This window comes from Gobio gobio, assembly GCF_949357685.1.
Source record: "Gobio gobio genome assembly, chromosome: 12".
Taxonomy (NCBI): Eukaryota; Metazoa; Chordata; class Actinopteri; order Cypriniformes; family Gobionidae; genus Gobio; species Gobio gobio.
The window spans coordinates 19464692-19478860 of record NC_137105.1 but is presented as its reverse complement, the minus strand read 5'-3'; the positions used below and the strand labels follow the sequence as shown (position 1 = coordinate 19478860).

Here is a 14169-nt window from a genome sequence, read left to right as displayed (position 1 = left end):
GAACGACAATGGATCACGTGATCAATGCAACATATATAGCAGCATTTCTTGCAAACCACAAATAAATATAATGGCACTAAAATGTGGTTTCAAGGGAGAAATGGGACAAGAAAGACATTTACGTACACTTTTTTTGTTTTTAGTGTTACGTTCTAGTTTTCTGGTTTCGAATGTACAGCTAACACTCATTGTACTGTAGGTGTTTTCACAAATGAAGATGCTCTTGAAGTACGTTCTGTGCTTTTACTGCATTACTCATGAAGCACCAGTGTGAAACCAGTACCATCAGATAGAAATGTTAGACGATGTCTTCCTGACATTCAGAACTACGATGAATGTTGTTCAACCCTAATTTCACATCTATAACCAAGTCTCAAGTCACCAAAGATTAGAGCTGGAAAACCGGTCTGTTTCCATCAGTAAGTGCTTTTTGTGTAACAAATGAAATGTGGACCAACAAGTACAATCTCTACATGTTCAAGCGGTTTAATCTATGCAGTGTGCAGGGACGAGAAAGCTGGTCTAATGGACAAAATCAAATCCCAGAGCCAACACTGAAGAGACTGCGACGTCATTTTCAGTCACAATAAATGTTCTAGCTGTTGAGGTCTACTGTATATGGCTGTCTACCCCCGAAAAAATAGAGATGGATCATTTTAAACCTTCTTTCTTCCACAACTCTGTCAAGACCAGATATTTCCTGTACGGAGTTTCACAGAAAGTTTAAACATCTGTATAATGTTTCACATGAAAATACCATCATTAAATCACTCACAGTTGGTTTATAAATAGTTATTTCCTAATTCACTCATTTACAGTACCATGGAAATCATGTCAACTAATTATAAACCCTCAAGATGGTACTTTAATGTAAAGCATTATTGTACTGATATTCACAATAATTTCGTAAAAAGATCACCCAAAAAGCATTTTATATTTAAGCAGACATTTACATTTTGCTAAATAAATAAAATTAAAATAATACAAATAAATAAATAAATAAATATTTAAATGATAATTAAACCAAAAGGGATCATTTGGGAAATGTTACAGAAATATACAGAGTACTTTTTTTGGAGAAGGGAGATGTTCTCTCTTCTTCAGAAAGGTTTGACTCCTCCACGTTATAACATCATTTTCTTGTGAATGGAGCTCATCCCATGCTTCACCTGGTGTCTTCTTATTTCAGTTTCACTTATGACAGTAGCGAATATGGCATTTTTACAGACTTTGATGGAGATTTATATAGAATTATGTATATATACTGTACTCTTTTTTTGTGTGTTTTTTTATTTATTTTTATGTTCGTTGTTAAGTTGTTGTATTTTTTTTGTTTTGTTTTGTTTAGTCTGTCTTTTTTTGACTACTTACTGCTCTCCGATGTGGGAGGCAGGACATGATTGCAAAAAAACAACAGCACAAAAACATTTCAAAGACTGAGAGAAGAAATGGAATTCAGGGCCTGCAAAGCCCAGCCGCCATGAGAGAGGATTGGCGATATTAAACGAACAAACGGAAACCGAAGAGTGGACGCCATCTTGGTATGGCATTCCTCAGATTGGGGCCGCTCTCAGTCTGTGCCTCAGTTCTGTAAGCAGACTGTATTTAATATTGTGCTAGGAAAGAGCGAGGGATCCCACTGGTCCAGCAGAGGAGAGATAAAGATGAGAGTGGGAAAAGGATTACGGATGAACAAGGCTGTGTAGGAGAACTCCTGAGTCCCTTTGGGCTCTGCTGTTTGCGGAGATCAGAACTGGTACCATTTCTTATCCTTACACTTTAGCATCATCTGCAGCGGGAAGCAAAGACAGTAAAAAAGAAGATCAAAGTTAGAGACGCCAATTTACGTAATACATAAAACGCTTAGCTATTTTTAAGAAGGGATTCGTCTGTTATTGGCGTCAGCAGCGGTAATGCTGTACCTCATGAGCGTGTTTGGAGAATGAGTCAGCGCTGGCCATCATGGCTGCCGTCCGCTCTTCCACCTCGCCCAGTTTTTGCCCTCTCTCATCCAACGCTATCCGAGCTCGAGCTAGATCACCCACGATTCCTGACGCTGCCCCCTTCATGCCTTCTATACCCCCAGGACCTGGAACGTGCTGAGCCAGACTGCGTGGTGCTTTTCCGGCTCCTGTCTCGCCGACTGAAACACAAATACAGAAGCAGAGTGTGAAAAGAAGCGGAGGGAAGAATGTTACAAATGAGGCAACAGCACAACAGAAACAAACAAGCTTTGTTAGGAGAACAGCACACATAGTTAAGATGTCACTATTGAGAACAGAGCTCATTAAGATGACAAAGAGGCATAGGAGAATGAGCTAATGTCACATGGGTGAGTTGTCACCAGTGTTATTTTAGTTAGTATAGCTTTTAATTTTTATATTTTTAGTTTTCATTTGTCATTTTTATTAATTTTTGTATATATTACTATTTAGCTTTAATGTATTTTTATTTCAGTTTTAGTCATTTTAGAATTTCAACTTATTTTAGTTTAGTTGGTTGCCATGTTCTTGAGTCAAATTTTCTCGACATATTTTTTTAAATGTGATTTTGCATGCTGGTTTCAAACACCTAGTTTCAAACCCTGTTACATCAGAATAATTTTAGTGAATTCTTTAATGTCATTATATTTTTGAACACCACACTCCACACACAATAAAATACACTGACATACATGCAGACAAGAGCATCATCACGTATTTAAATGTAAATGTTTAACGCCATGTTAGCATCGAGGCTATTTACATGGCAAACACAAGGCCAATATCACAATCCATAAAATAACTATATAAAACATTTCAACTTGTTATAAGATAGAAAATCTAAAATAAATTCAGGTGACACATTCCAAAATATTCCACCTAAACATGTTTCTGAATAAAAATGTTTTCTAGCAATATCATAAAAATGATAGAATCAGAATATGCTTAACTGTCAAAGGAACTTGACACAAGATATATAAAGGAGTAACTTCACCCATCAATAGAAACCCAGTCGGCACCTTGTGAAGACGACTTGGTCATGTCTTGATTTGGAGTTATGCAAGACGCTTCTTTTTATACTGGGGTTTATTTCATAAAGTTTATTATTTTCTATATTCGTCCCATTCCTTCTTTTTTAAATGCTGTAATTTTGTAGAAAATAGCTATTATTATTATTATTACAGCTATTGAAATTGTATTCTATTATGTAAAAACAACTCATGAAACAGCTAATAAATAAATAAAAATAATTATAATTATTACATGAACTGTTTCATAATGGTCATAATCCGTTAAATTTTGAGTCTTTTTAATGGCAGATTCCATTGTGACTTGGCAATAATGTTCAAAAGTTTTTTGTAGCCAACAGGATGTTAGGATTTGTGACTATAGAGCAATTGACTTTCAAAAATAAACCTACACTGAGAAATGTATTTAATGGATTAAAAAGTGACACCTAGCCCCAGCCTCCCTACATCTAAACGTCATCTTCTTTGCTGTGATACTTTACACTGAGTGTAAATAGCAGTTAATGAAAGATTACTCACAAAGCTCCTCTCTGTCTAGAGACTGTGCTCCTCCTCCGAAAAGACCCTTAAAGAATCCCCTGTTAGGAGCTTCAGGCGTCTCCACTGGAGTAAACAGCTCGCCTAGCATCTCCTGTTACACAATCCAATCATCAACATCATCGTAATACTGTGCAATAGAAGAGTATAGATAGAAGAACAGTTTATGAAGATGTTTTGCTCACCTGTAAGTTCTCACAGACCTCCTGGCTGTAGGTGATCCTCTGGATCTCGGTAGGTGAGGTCAGGTACAAGGCCTGGCCGAGGTTAGAGAAGCAGAACGTTCTCGCTATCCTCATATCTGTCAAGGGTAGGTAATTTACATCCAGCAGTGGTCTCAACCCTGGCAGACTGAAACACGACAGAGAGACATTTCTTCAGCTCGGGAATCTCTTACCTCCTCTATTATTCAAGAGCTGCAATGCTGAGACTGTGGCAGTGATTGGTTTGTCCTTCGGAATGTGCCGTTAAATTACGGGAAACAAGCATTAAGGATTTTGTAGATGTTATCTGCAATAATACCCCCAAGGTCTTCATGTTTGATGGTTAACTTTGACCTTCCTACTGACAGTCACACAGATGTTTGTCTGCCTTTCTGTCCTCTGAAGATTTATAAGCCAAAGCGATTTGGAGAGCAATACAGTGATTAGATCTGTGTTGCAATAGCAACATGCCCCCTGGCTCTGGCTTTGCTGAACAGTGGAGCAAGACGACAATATTGTATACTGAAAATAGCCTGATTTCAAATTTACTGGGTGTGCTACAGTATATCAATATCAGGCTATGAACAATTCCTCACATCAGTGAAACAATTTCCAGGCAGCGTGCAGTCCCAGCCGCAGTCTTCAATAGGGTAGCATTTAAAATATTAAAAATTATATACAATGATGAGAAATGTTTCTTGAGCAGCAAATTAGCATTTCCGAAGGATCATGTGACACAGAAGGCTGGAGTAATAGTTGCTGAAATTGTACTCTAAATAAATTACATTTTAAATAGAGGAGTTATTTTAAATTGTAATAATATTTCACAATATTCGTTTTACTATATTTTTGATGAAATAAATGCAGCCTGATTGAGCATAAGAGACTTTTAAAAACTTAAAAAAAAAAAAATCATACCAACCCTGCTTGCTTAATTTTTATTTAATAATGTAATAATATAATATATGATTAGTAGATTTGTATGTATTTACACGTCCCAACATGCAGTCTCAAATTAGCATTTAAATATCCTCATCTGTCTCAAGTTGTTTGGCATCCTCTCTCACCTGAGGGTCATGATGTGTCCGTTGGCACAGAAGCAGGCCACACAAATGCCAGCGTTAATCTGTACCACATCTGCACGCAGCACAAAAGATGTCTCGGTGATGTTGTGTTTGAATACGCAGGTCTGAGAGGGCAGAGCTATGACTTTGGCCTGTTTCTCAGAGCACACCACGGCATACTGGTTTTCATTCAGTTCCTGGGACGTGGATGGGGATACAGATACCGGCCGTCTCTTACGGACCTTGTCCCGCTCCTCTCCATTGGCTGGAGCGTTGGGTTCATACCATGGCTCAAAAGCAGAGGGGAGGAGAGACCCTGTAGAATCTAAGAAGGCCATCCTGAGGATGCTACCCTTCAACCTGATAAGAGTGCCTGTGCAGAGGAGGATGAGATGTCAGAGTAAAGAAAAAAAAAAGACAAACAACCCTTAAATTAAACCTCAAATGTGCTGACTTACCACAAGGGGAGACAATGACTGGCTGCAGAAGCCTCTGCTCTCCAGCAGGGGGCATGTTGAGGGAGATGGCCAAGACTGTGCCCAAGGACGTGCCAACCCACAGACTAGGTGTAAGCCCTCCGTCTGCTTTGCGCGTGTACGTCTCACAGAAAAAGAAAGATGTGATGGCCTCTCGTGATTCCTTGTCAATACTGGTCACGCTGGAGCTCCGCGAGCGGCTGAAGGAGATGTCCCTGTTGTCTAGGGGTATGGAACCCCGTGGGGGACATACAGAGAGTAGGACAGTAGAGAAAAAAAAACACAGAAAGGTAAAGCCCCCATTCTAAGACAACAACTGACAGATTAACATCATTACTTCTTTCCATACCCGTATAACAAAACAACCCCTTGAGCAGGAATTAAGTTTCCATTTGTGAAGCGGTTTAAGCAAGTTATATCATACAACATCCTTCAGTGGTGAGAAAATGACCTTTGGTGTGGGAAATGAGGCAGTCTCTCTCCAGTGTGATGGAGACAAATGGCATTCCCAAGATTTGGATGACCAGATGCCCTATTTTCCTGGAACAATTGCTTACTTTAGCCCCTTTTACCCAACCTCATTTATTTAAAAACTGGCCCTACTAGAAAAATAAAATCCACATATGGACATGTTAAAGGGGTCAGAAAATGGGACTATTCAGAGAAAAAGTTGACGTCTGGTCACCCTATCCAAGATGTGTTCAGTCTGGAAATTAAAAACAAAATAAAAATAAAGAAAAACAATGGAAGCATGTGACAGAGAAAGAAAATGTTGTTTACATGACTATGAAATTATACGCTCCCTTTTTCAAACCTACAATACTGTTCAAAGTTTGGGGTCTGTAAGATTTTCTAAAGTTTTTGAAAGAAGTCTCTTAAGTTCACCTTCAAAAATAAAGACAGTAATACTGTCAAATATTATAATTTAAAATAACTTTTTCTATATGAATATATTTTAAATTTGAATGTATTCCTGTGATGACAGCAATTATTCCAGTCTTCAGTCACATGATCCTTCAGAAATTAAAAAAAACATTTCTTATCACAGTTGAAAAAAGTTGTGCTGCTTAATATATTTTATATATTATAAAATAGGGTGGGGGGGGGGGGGGGGGGTCTTTACATCAACCTACACATTTGATTTCCATTTCAAATCAGACAGTTCCAGAAAGTACTCCTTGAGGGAATTCCCTTAAAAACACTCCTGCTGTAAAATGATGACAGAACTGAATTGATGCTGAATTAAATACCAGCAAATGCTGACTTATGTTAATCAGGATAAGAGTTAGGAAGACTGACAGAGAACCCTGGCTACATAAAAAGTAAAGCTGTGGTTTTGGCCATGCTTATGTGTACCATTTGAGACACTCGCAAGCCTTTTGGATAAACCAATACAGTCATCAGGTGTATGTCAGACCCAAGAATCAAGACATAAGAATAGAGTCAGAATGTCAGAAATTCAGTATATATAGAACTCTGAATGTGCAGGAATTCTGACCCAACCTTAGTCTTTGGCTAACTGACATGAGATGTTCAAAGCAAGTGAGCATGTGGACCCTTCAGATTCTGATAATGTGCTGATGGACTCCACATTCAAAAGCTGTGTAGCATGAACACAAAGTCAAAGCTTACCCAAGTCTGGCTTTAGCTCAGTAGGCAAGCTTAATTTCCGTGACATCTTTGCTGGAAAAAAGAGAACACCTCTCTTTACAAACACATTGAAGCCTCAGTAAAAGCCATGCAATGCTAGAACTAGTTGTGCTCCAGAAAACACCAGACAACATAGCTAAAGGATTTTTTTTAATCATCCTGAGGGACACAGACGCTTCAAACAGGAAAAAGGAGACACGGCAATATTTTCAGCGAGTCAGAGACAAACTGCATAATGCTGCATGCTGGACAAACAGTACTGGGATGTAAATGGGTATAATTTGGCCACACAAAGTCCTGAAAGGAAAATAATTAACATCAGAACTGACAAAACAATCATTCTAAGCACTCCATGCCACAATCATGCACCACACAGGAGAATACGGACTGGATATTATGACTTATATGGATGATTTTGTTCATTCTGTATAATTTGTGTACCCTTACCACATGTACCGTAGACATCTGTCAACTAATATCTACCGTCTTTTATATACCAGTTAAATAACTGCCAGCTGAACGTGACACGTAGTATTTTAAACTTTAACCTTAGCTGTTTATATTACCCAACAAAAATATCCCTAAAACAAGATACATTTTTATATGAGAAGAAAATTGCTTGATTTCTGAGAATATTCAATATATTTTCTTACCCCATTGGCAAGCATTCTGCATTTTCAATGTTGTTTTTTATAAAATGTTTTGGTTATTTCATTAAATGTTACATGTAATAATTTTAAATCTAAAGCTTTCAATTAGAAAGTTAAGGTCCAGTTTGGCCCCACTTTATATTAGGTGGCCATAAGTACTATGTACTTACATCAAAAAATAAGTACAATGTACTTACTGTGTTCAAATTGTATTGCAAAACACTTTTGCTGATATAGGGTTAGGGACAGGTGTGGTGGTATGGGTAAGTTTAAGGGTAGGGTAAGGGTTTGGTGTAAGGGAAGTGTCAACTGTGTAATCACAAATGTAACTGCAGAAATTAATTACAGATGTAATTACATGCAGGTATTTTTTAAAACGTAAGTACAATGTAAAAACATGCATGTACACAATAAGTGCATTGTATCAAATTATTAATTAAAATGTTAGTACATAGTAGTTAAGGCCACCTAATATAAAGTGGGTCCTTAAGTTTTAGTTAACACTAATAACATCCAATGCCACAAAATTCTGTTAGATTAAGCTTAAAACAAGACGAGAATAATTGCTAATGGGGTAATAATTATCATTAAGGATGTTTTGATATTATCAGTTGAAAGTCATTTTTTACAGTGTAATAAGCTCAGCATTCAACAAAAACTAAAAGCAACAAAACAAAAACTGGCTTCACAGCTTGTCTATGAAGAACAACTAAGGAAATATAAATGATAAATTACCCCAAAACTGTATATTTTGTTTCTTAATAGTACTCTAGCGAAGTGAATACCAAGGCTGGCTCCAATCCATCAAAATAAATGTGTATTTTTCTAATTCCCATCCTCACTATCCCTTGCTGAGATGTACGGACATAAAGAGACAGGAAGTACAGGAAGACAACAAATTGAAAACCTTCATTCCTACAGACAGACAATCATAGTACGCAGCCACCAGTGTGGCAAAAGAGAAACGCCTCAAGCAAATCACCACAAGCACATGTCACCATGTTACATGCGTGCTACAGGAACGTAGCATGCAGTGGGAATTTCCATCAGGGATATTCAAGTAGCTGTGTTCTTGGGGACAGACATGTCCTCTGTTTTGTTCATACATGGAGACAGAGACAGTGAGGTTGAACAAAACCAGTGGAACCTCTTCTACACCGTCATCCAACCTTACCTCCTCTCCCTCCTCCATTGTAGAAATGCTGATGGTTTGACATCAAGACTTTTTGGGAGGAAGTAAAGCATACGAGCAGTTAGAGATAGCTTTACGCTTTCTGGGAGCAACATACAGCGCAGGATGATCATGAAAGATTATGTATCGATCGCAATCGTTTGTTCTTTATCTGCCCATGTCGAGGTGTTACAGCAAGTGCATGCTGCTATTTGCAAAATGATTACAGGGACCTTCTTTCAATATTTGATCAAACCACTCGCTGAGAGAACAGCTGCAGAGGTCTGTGCTCTAACTGAAGGTTAAGTCATTTTTGGAGATACATTCTCATTCTGTTCTGACCTTTCATAGCAAATCTTATCTTTATTTTGAGATCTGCCCCGGTCTCTGAGTGTGAATGTCACGCTCTTTCTAGAAGGAGGTTAGGTTGTCTTCAGCTTATCACGCCACCTTCAGCTGCGCTAAATGAACTAAAGAAAGAGAATGCAAATGTTTTAAGATTACCTCGTCTTGTGTGTTATCACCTTGCATTTTATATTTGCATGTTATCCACAAAAACAATGCTAATTTGAATAATGATGGCAAAATAATGTTCTTTTTTCCACCCCAGAGGAAGACGTGATATTATAGCAAAGGTTAAGAATCTGAGGAGAAAAAAAACTCTCCCAGGGAAAGTGTTATTTGCATAACATGAATCTAGAACGTGACAAAAAGTGCACGGTAAAACCTCTATGTGACACATTTTCGATTAAATATTTGGTTACACAATTCAGTGACAGTATCTGAAAGCAATCAATACCTCATTAACCGCAGTCTAAAAGCACTCTCAACTAAGAGAGCTGTGTTTTACAGTGCATTTACAAGCTTCGGTTGTCTAGTAAATTTAGATTTAATGTGTCCTTTCCGCCCACAAAAACAGCTGTGACTTGCTCGGAGTCTAAGCAGCTGCTACATTTTCAATTCTTTTGCACATATCATTTCAGAAACCACTTCCTAACAATTTATCCAGTGTAGACAGCACCAGTCTGTATGATTGCTGTGAACGTTTATTTTAGCAAACGCTTTGATGAAAGGCACTCCTGCTGAAGGGCACAATGGTGCCCCCTCAGGGCTTTGAACCTACAACTTGTTTCTAGCCCAGATGTTTAACCACTAATCTCCCACCAGGCATGAGCACCTTGTCACAATGTCAGTCACCATTACCATTCATCGCACTGCCAGCCATCATCAGTCATCTGCGACCTTTGTGAACTTTTGTTCTCCCTCCACAGACACACGCACAAAGTTCTATGATTTTACATAAGGTGTGCATGTTCACACTTCTAATGATTTTCAGCAGAGACTAGTCTAATGCTGAGATGATAACAAAATAAATACAAGCTTGTGTTGTGTATACTTGATATTTGGTGTGGAGATAATGTTGCGTAAATAGTAATGAATAACCCAAAAATCATCATGTACTCACCCTCATGTTGTTTGATCAAAAAGAACAACTAGAGAACTAGATCAGCCTGGACTGTAAACATAATTCAGATTGGTAAATCAATTGATTAATTGAAAAAAATAGGATGATTTGCAAATCACACATCACTATTTCTCTCATAAACTCAAAGAGATGCCAATATTTTCACAATATTATTTCACACAACACTACCACAAGGCATCAGAGGACTTGGCATACATTACCGTTCAAAAGTTTGGGATGAGTGAGTTTTTTTTTTTAAATAAATCATATATAATCAAAAGTACAGTAAAACAGCAGTGTCACATGATCATACTATGGCTATGCTGATCTGGTGCTCAAAAATGTGATATTATCAATGTTGAAAACAGCTGTGCTGCTTAATATTTCCGTGGAAACTGTGATACTTTTTTTCAGGATTCTATGATGAATGGACAGTTCAAAACAGTTCCTTTCTGAATAAAACTGACTCCAAACTTTTGAACGATAGTGTATAGATGTAGTTCATTTCCAGAAGAAAGAAAGTCATAAGGGTTTGGAACAACATGATGATGATTAACGACAGAATTTTCATTTTTGGGTGAACTATCTCTTTAGTCCTGAACAGAGCAATCGATTGAAATCCTAAAACACTCCCCCTGTGGAGCTCATAACATATGGCTTTTAGCAGACTCAAGTGTCAGGACTGATCAGTATGATGGTGGTAGTGGGCGGTGTGGATTGTGTCATGCTCTGAGGGACGTTTTACCTGAGGTGGGGGATTTGCAGCGATCCTCTGAGGTGGCTGAGCCCTCGTTAATGTCACAAAGCCCTGTAGAGAGAAAGAAAAACATGAGTGCCACACTATGGACCACTTGAAATGTGTGCTAGTATCCATTCTTCATGTGAAAAAGTCGTCTAAGATGTATTTTAACGGGTAGTACAATTGACTTAAACAACCATAGTGTGAGGTGCAGTGTGTAGCCCTTGCTCTGATCTAAGAGTTGAGAGGCAGATGGGCAGACAGGAGCTGAACCCAGCTGCTCTGATCAGCACTCTCCCTATGCGCATATCCGACAGATCCCAGCCCCCCGCTAAATATCACTCATTACCCCTGACACAAACACACAAGCACACTGGATAATCTAACAACCAGTCCATTGCCAAGTCCCAGCAATCATCTCTTTCTTACTATAATTTGTTTAGCTGCAATTGTGCATTCCACCAGCAGGGGTCACATTGCTGTCTCCCTCTCAGTGCACTTCTGCATGTCCTGCCAATGGTGTGTTTCTATATATGTGCTCTGTCTATTATGGATGAAAACCATGTCTGTGTGCATATCAGACCTCCAGAAGGTTGTCGGCTCTTGCGGGGAGATCGCAGTTGTCTCTGGTACGGGTCATTAGATCCGTACAATTCCACAGTTCCCAGATTCAACAGAACAGTCTTCTGTAAGTAATCCACTACCGCCAGACCGTTGCTATTGCCAAACACCACCCTACGACACACAGGAACATAGAAAAGAGCAAACCCTTTTATCACTGCATGAATCTTCATACACTCTATGTACATTCTGCTTTAATGACCAGCTTAAAATTAATTTCTTTGCTGGTCCAGATTGGTTGGTTTTATGTTGGTTTACGCTGGTTTGGTGCTGGTCAGGCTAGTGGACCAGTATAATAATGTCAAAACATATCTGGTGAAGCCGGTCAAATAGCATGGCACTTTCTCAAGGACACTGCAGTGCACCAGCATCCATGCTGGTATTTTCAGCAGGGTTTACAAGCAAGGGCAGTTTGCTGTAAGTTTAGATCATATACTTTAAGACAAGCATGACATTTAATTTGACAAAAAACAGTCTGCAGCAGTGTCAGAAAACCAGGGCAAAGTAGTGAATTCCTTCATCTTTTTTATTTATTATCGTCAATTACATTCTAATTAAGTTTGGGTATAGGTTTAGAAATTGTATTGATAATTTCAATTAATTGATTCAATTGAAGTATTTGACACATAGACAATTACTTGTTAAAAAATATGTTAAAAGGTAAAAACATTTTTATATATTATATATACACACTACCATTCCAAATCTTGGGGTCACTAAGATATTATTTTAAAGAAATTAATACTTTTAATCAGCAAGGATGCATTCCGTTAAAGACATATATAATGATACAGATGATATGCAAAACAGCTCTTAAGATCTTCAAGTAACTTCTGATGTGTTCAGACTCACAAGCCATAGCAGGAGTTGATGGCCAGGCTGCTGATCTGCTGTGGCGGCTCTCCACTGACCCACACCAGCTGTACCACCAGCTCCACCTGATACCCAGGAGACTGCTTCAGAGGACTGCTGCGCACCCTGAGGGAATGACAGAAAGAGGACATGGTTTATAGACAGTCCCTGCCAAAAAAGTATAACATTTATGTTATATGGGCATGAGCTCCCAAGCTCTTGAAAGTGACAAGTCATGATCAATCATAAAAACAGATTATTTAACTTCAAAACGAGCAACTTTACGAAAACATGCCAAAAAAGTTATTAGTGTGCAACTAATGTCTGATTTGTAGTAGATTAGTGGTCTGATTTGTCAGACAGCACTTTGCGTCAATACTGAACACACCTTTCAGTCTGTGGTAGCTAAAGCACTCAACGGTCTGTTTGGAGAGGATTAAGGGGCGTACACACAGGACACATTCAAAAACAGCCAGACAGAGCACAGCTGAATGTAATAGTGTGCCTGAGATGTGTTTGTAAAAATAGAACTATTTTTAATATGACATGGAAATTAGACACTCATATTTGGTGGATATCTGTTGGGTTCTCAAAATGACCAAAATGCCCATCCTTATTACTGTAAAGCCACAAAATGTAATTTATCACCACTAGAGGTCGCTTATTCAAAACAAAGGCATAGCTTGATGATGCCTTGATTTCACAGAGCTTTTATTATGCCGCAGACGACCGCTTCCGCTTCTTCCGGTCATGTATATGTGGCGTAACGCAATGCTGTTTTATCATATTAGATATATTTTAAGTGTGTTGAAAGTTGATATAATGCTACTCTGTGTGTTCGCTCTGCAGCTACTATGAGACACTTGTTGCACACTGCAGTAAGCTAGATCGATATTAGGCATGGTAAAACATGGTACTCGCAGTAAATCAAGAAAACTAAATGTATATATAACAATGGTTAGTTTTCTGTCGATGAATGCATCCTTGCTCAGTTGCTTACCTGTCTAATAAAACACACAATATGTGACCCTGGACCACAAAACCAGTCATACGGGTAAATTTTTTAAAATTGAGATTTATACACTCACCTAAAGGATTATTAGGAACACCTGTTCAATTTCTCATTAATGCAATTATCTAATCAACCAATCACATTGCAGTTGCTTCAATGCATTTAGGGGTGTGGTGCTGGTCAAGACAATCTCCTGAACTCCAAACTGAATGTCAGAATGGGAAAGGTGATTTAAGCAATTTTGAGCGTGGCATGGTTGTTGGTGCCAGACGGGCCGGTCTGAGTATTTCACAATCTGCTCAGTTACTGGGATTTTCACGCACAAACATGGTGTGAAAAGGGAAAAACATCCAGTGTGCGGCAGTCCTGTGGGCGAAAATGCCTTGTTGATGCTAGAGGTCAGAGGAGAATGGGCCGACTGATTCAAGCTGATAGAAGAGCAACTTTGACTGAAATAACCACTCGTTACAACCGAGGTATGCAGCAAAGCATTTGTGAAGCCACAACACGCACAACCTTGAGGCGGATGGGCTACAACAACAGAAGACCCCACCGGGTACCACTCATCTCCACTACAAATAGGAAAAAGAGCCTACAATTTGCACAAGCTCACCAAAATTGGACAGTTGAAGACTGGAAAAATGTTGCCTGGTCTGATGAGTCTCGATTTCTGTTGAGACATTCAGATGGTAGAGTCAGAATTTGGCGTAAACAGAATG

At 38.6% G+C, this 14169-nt stretch overlaps 1 protein-coding gene across 1 annotated transcript in view; it reads right to left on the bottom strand.

The window, feature by feature from the left end:
• Positions 1 to 1361: 1361 nt before the first annotated feature.
• Positions 1362 to 14169, bottom strand: part of stxbp5a (syntaxin binding protein 5a (tomosyn)) — a 114703-nt gene continuing 101895 nt past the window's right edge. The window contains exons 17-25 of the mRNA XM_079831780.1: positions 12439 to 12564; positions 11549 to 11700; positions 10972 to 11034; positions 5273 to 5512; positions 4818 to 5187; positions 3733 to 3898; positions 3530 to 3641; positions 1923 to 2143; positions 1362 to 1789 (exon numbers count right to left, since the gene is read on the bottom strand). Of these exons, the coding sequence (XP_079687906.1) occupies positions 1748 to 1789; positions 1923 to 2143; positions 3530 to 3641; positions 3733 to 3898; positions 4818 to 5187; positions 5273 to 5512; positions 10972 to 11034; positions 11549 to 11700; positions 12439 to 12564 (1492 nt within the window). The 3' untranslated portion in view covers positions 1362 to 1747. The remainder of the gene's footprint in view (positions 1790 to 1922; positions 2144 to 3529; positions 3642 to 3732; positions 3899 to 4817; positions 5188 to 5272; positions 5513 to 10971; positions 11035 to 11548; positions 11701 to 12438; positions 12565 to 14169) is intronic.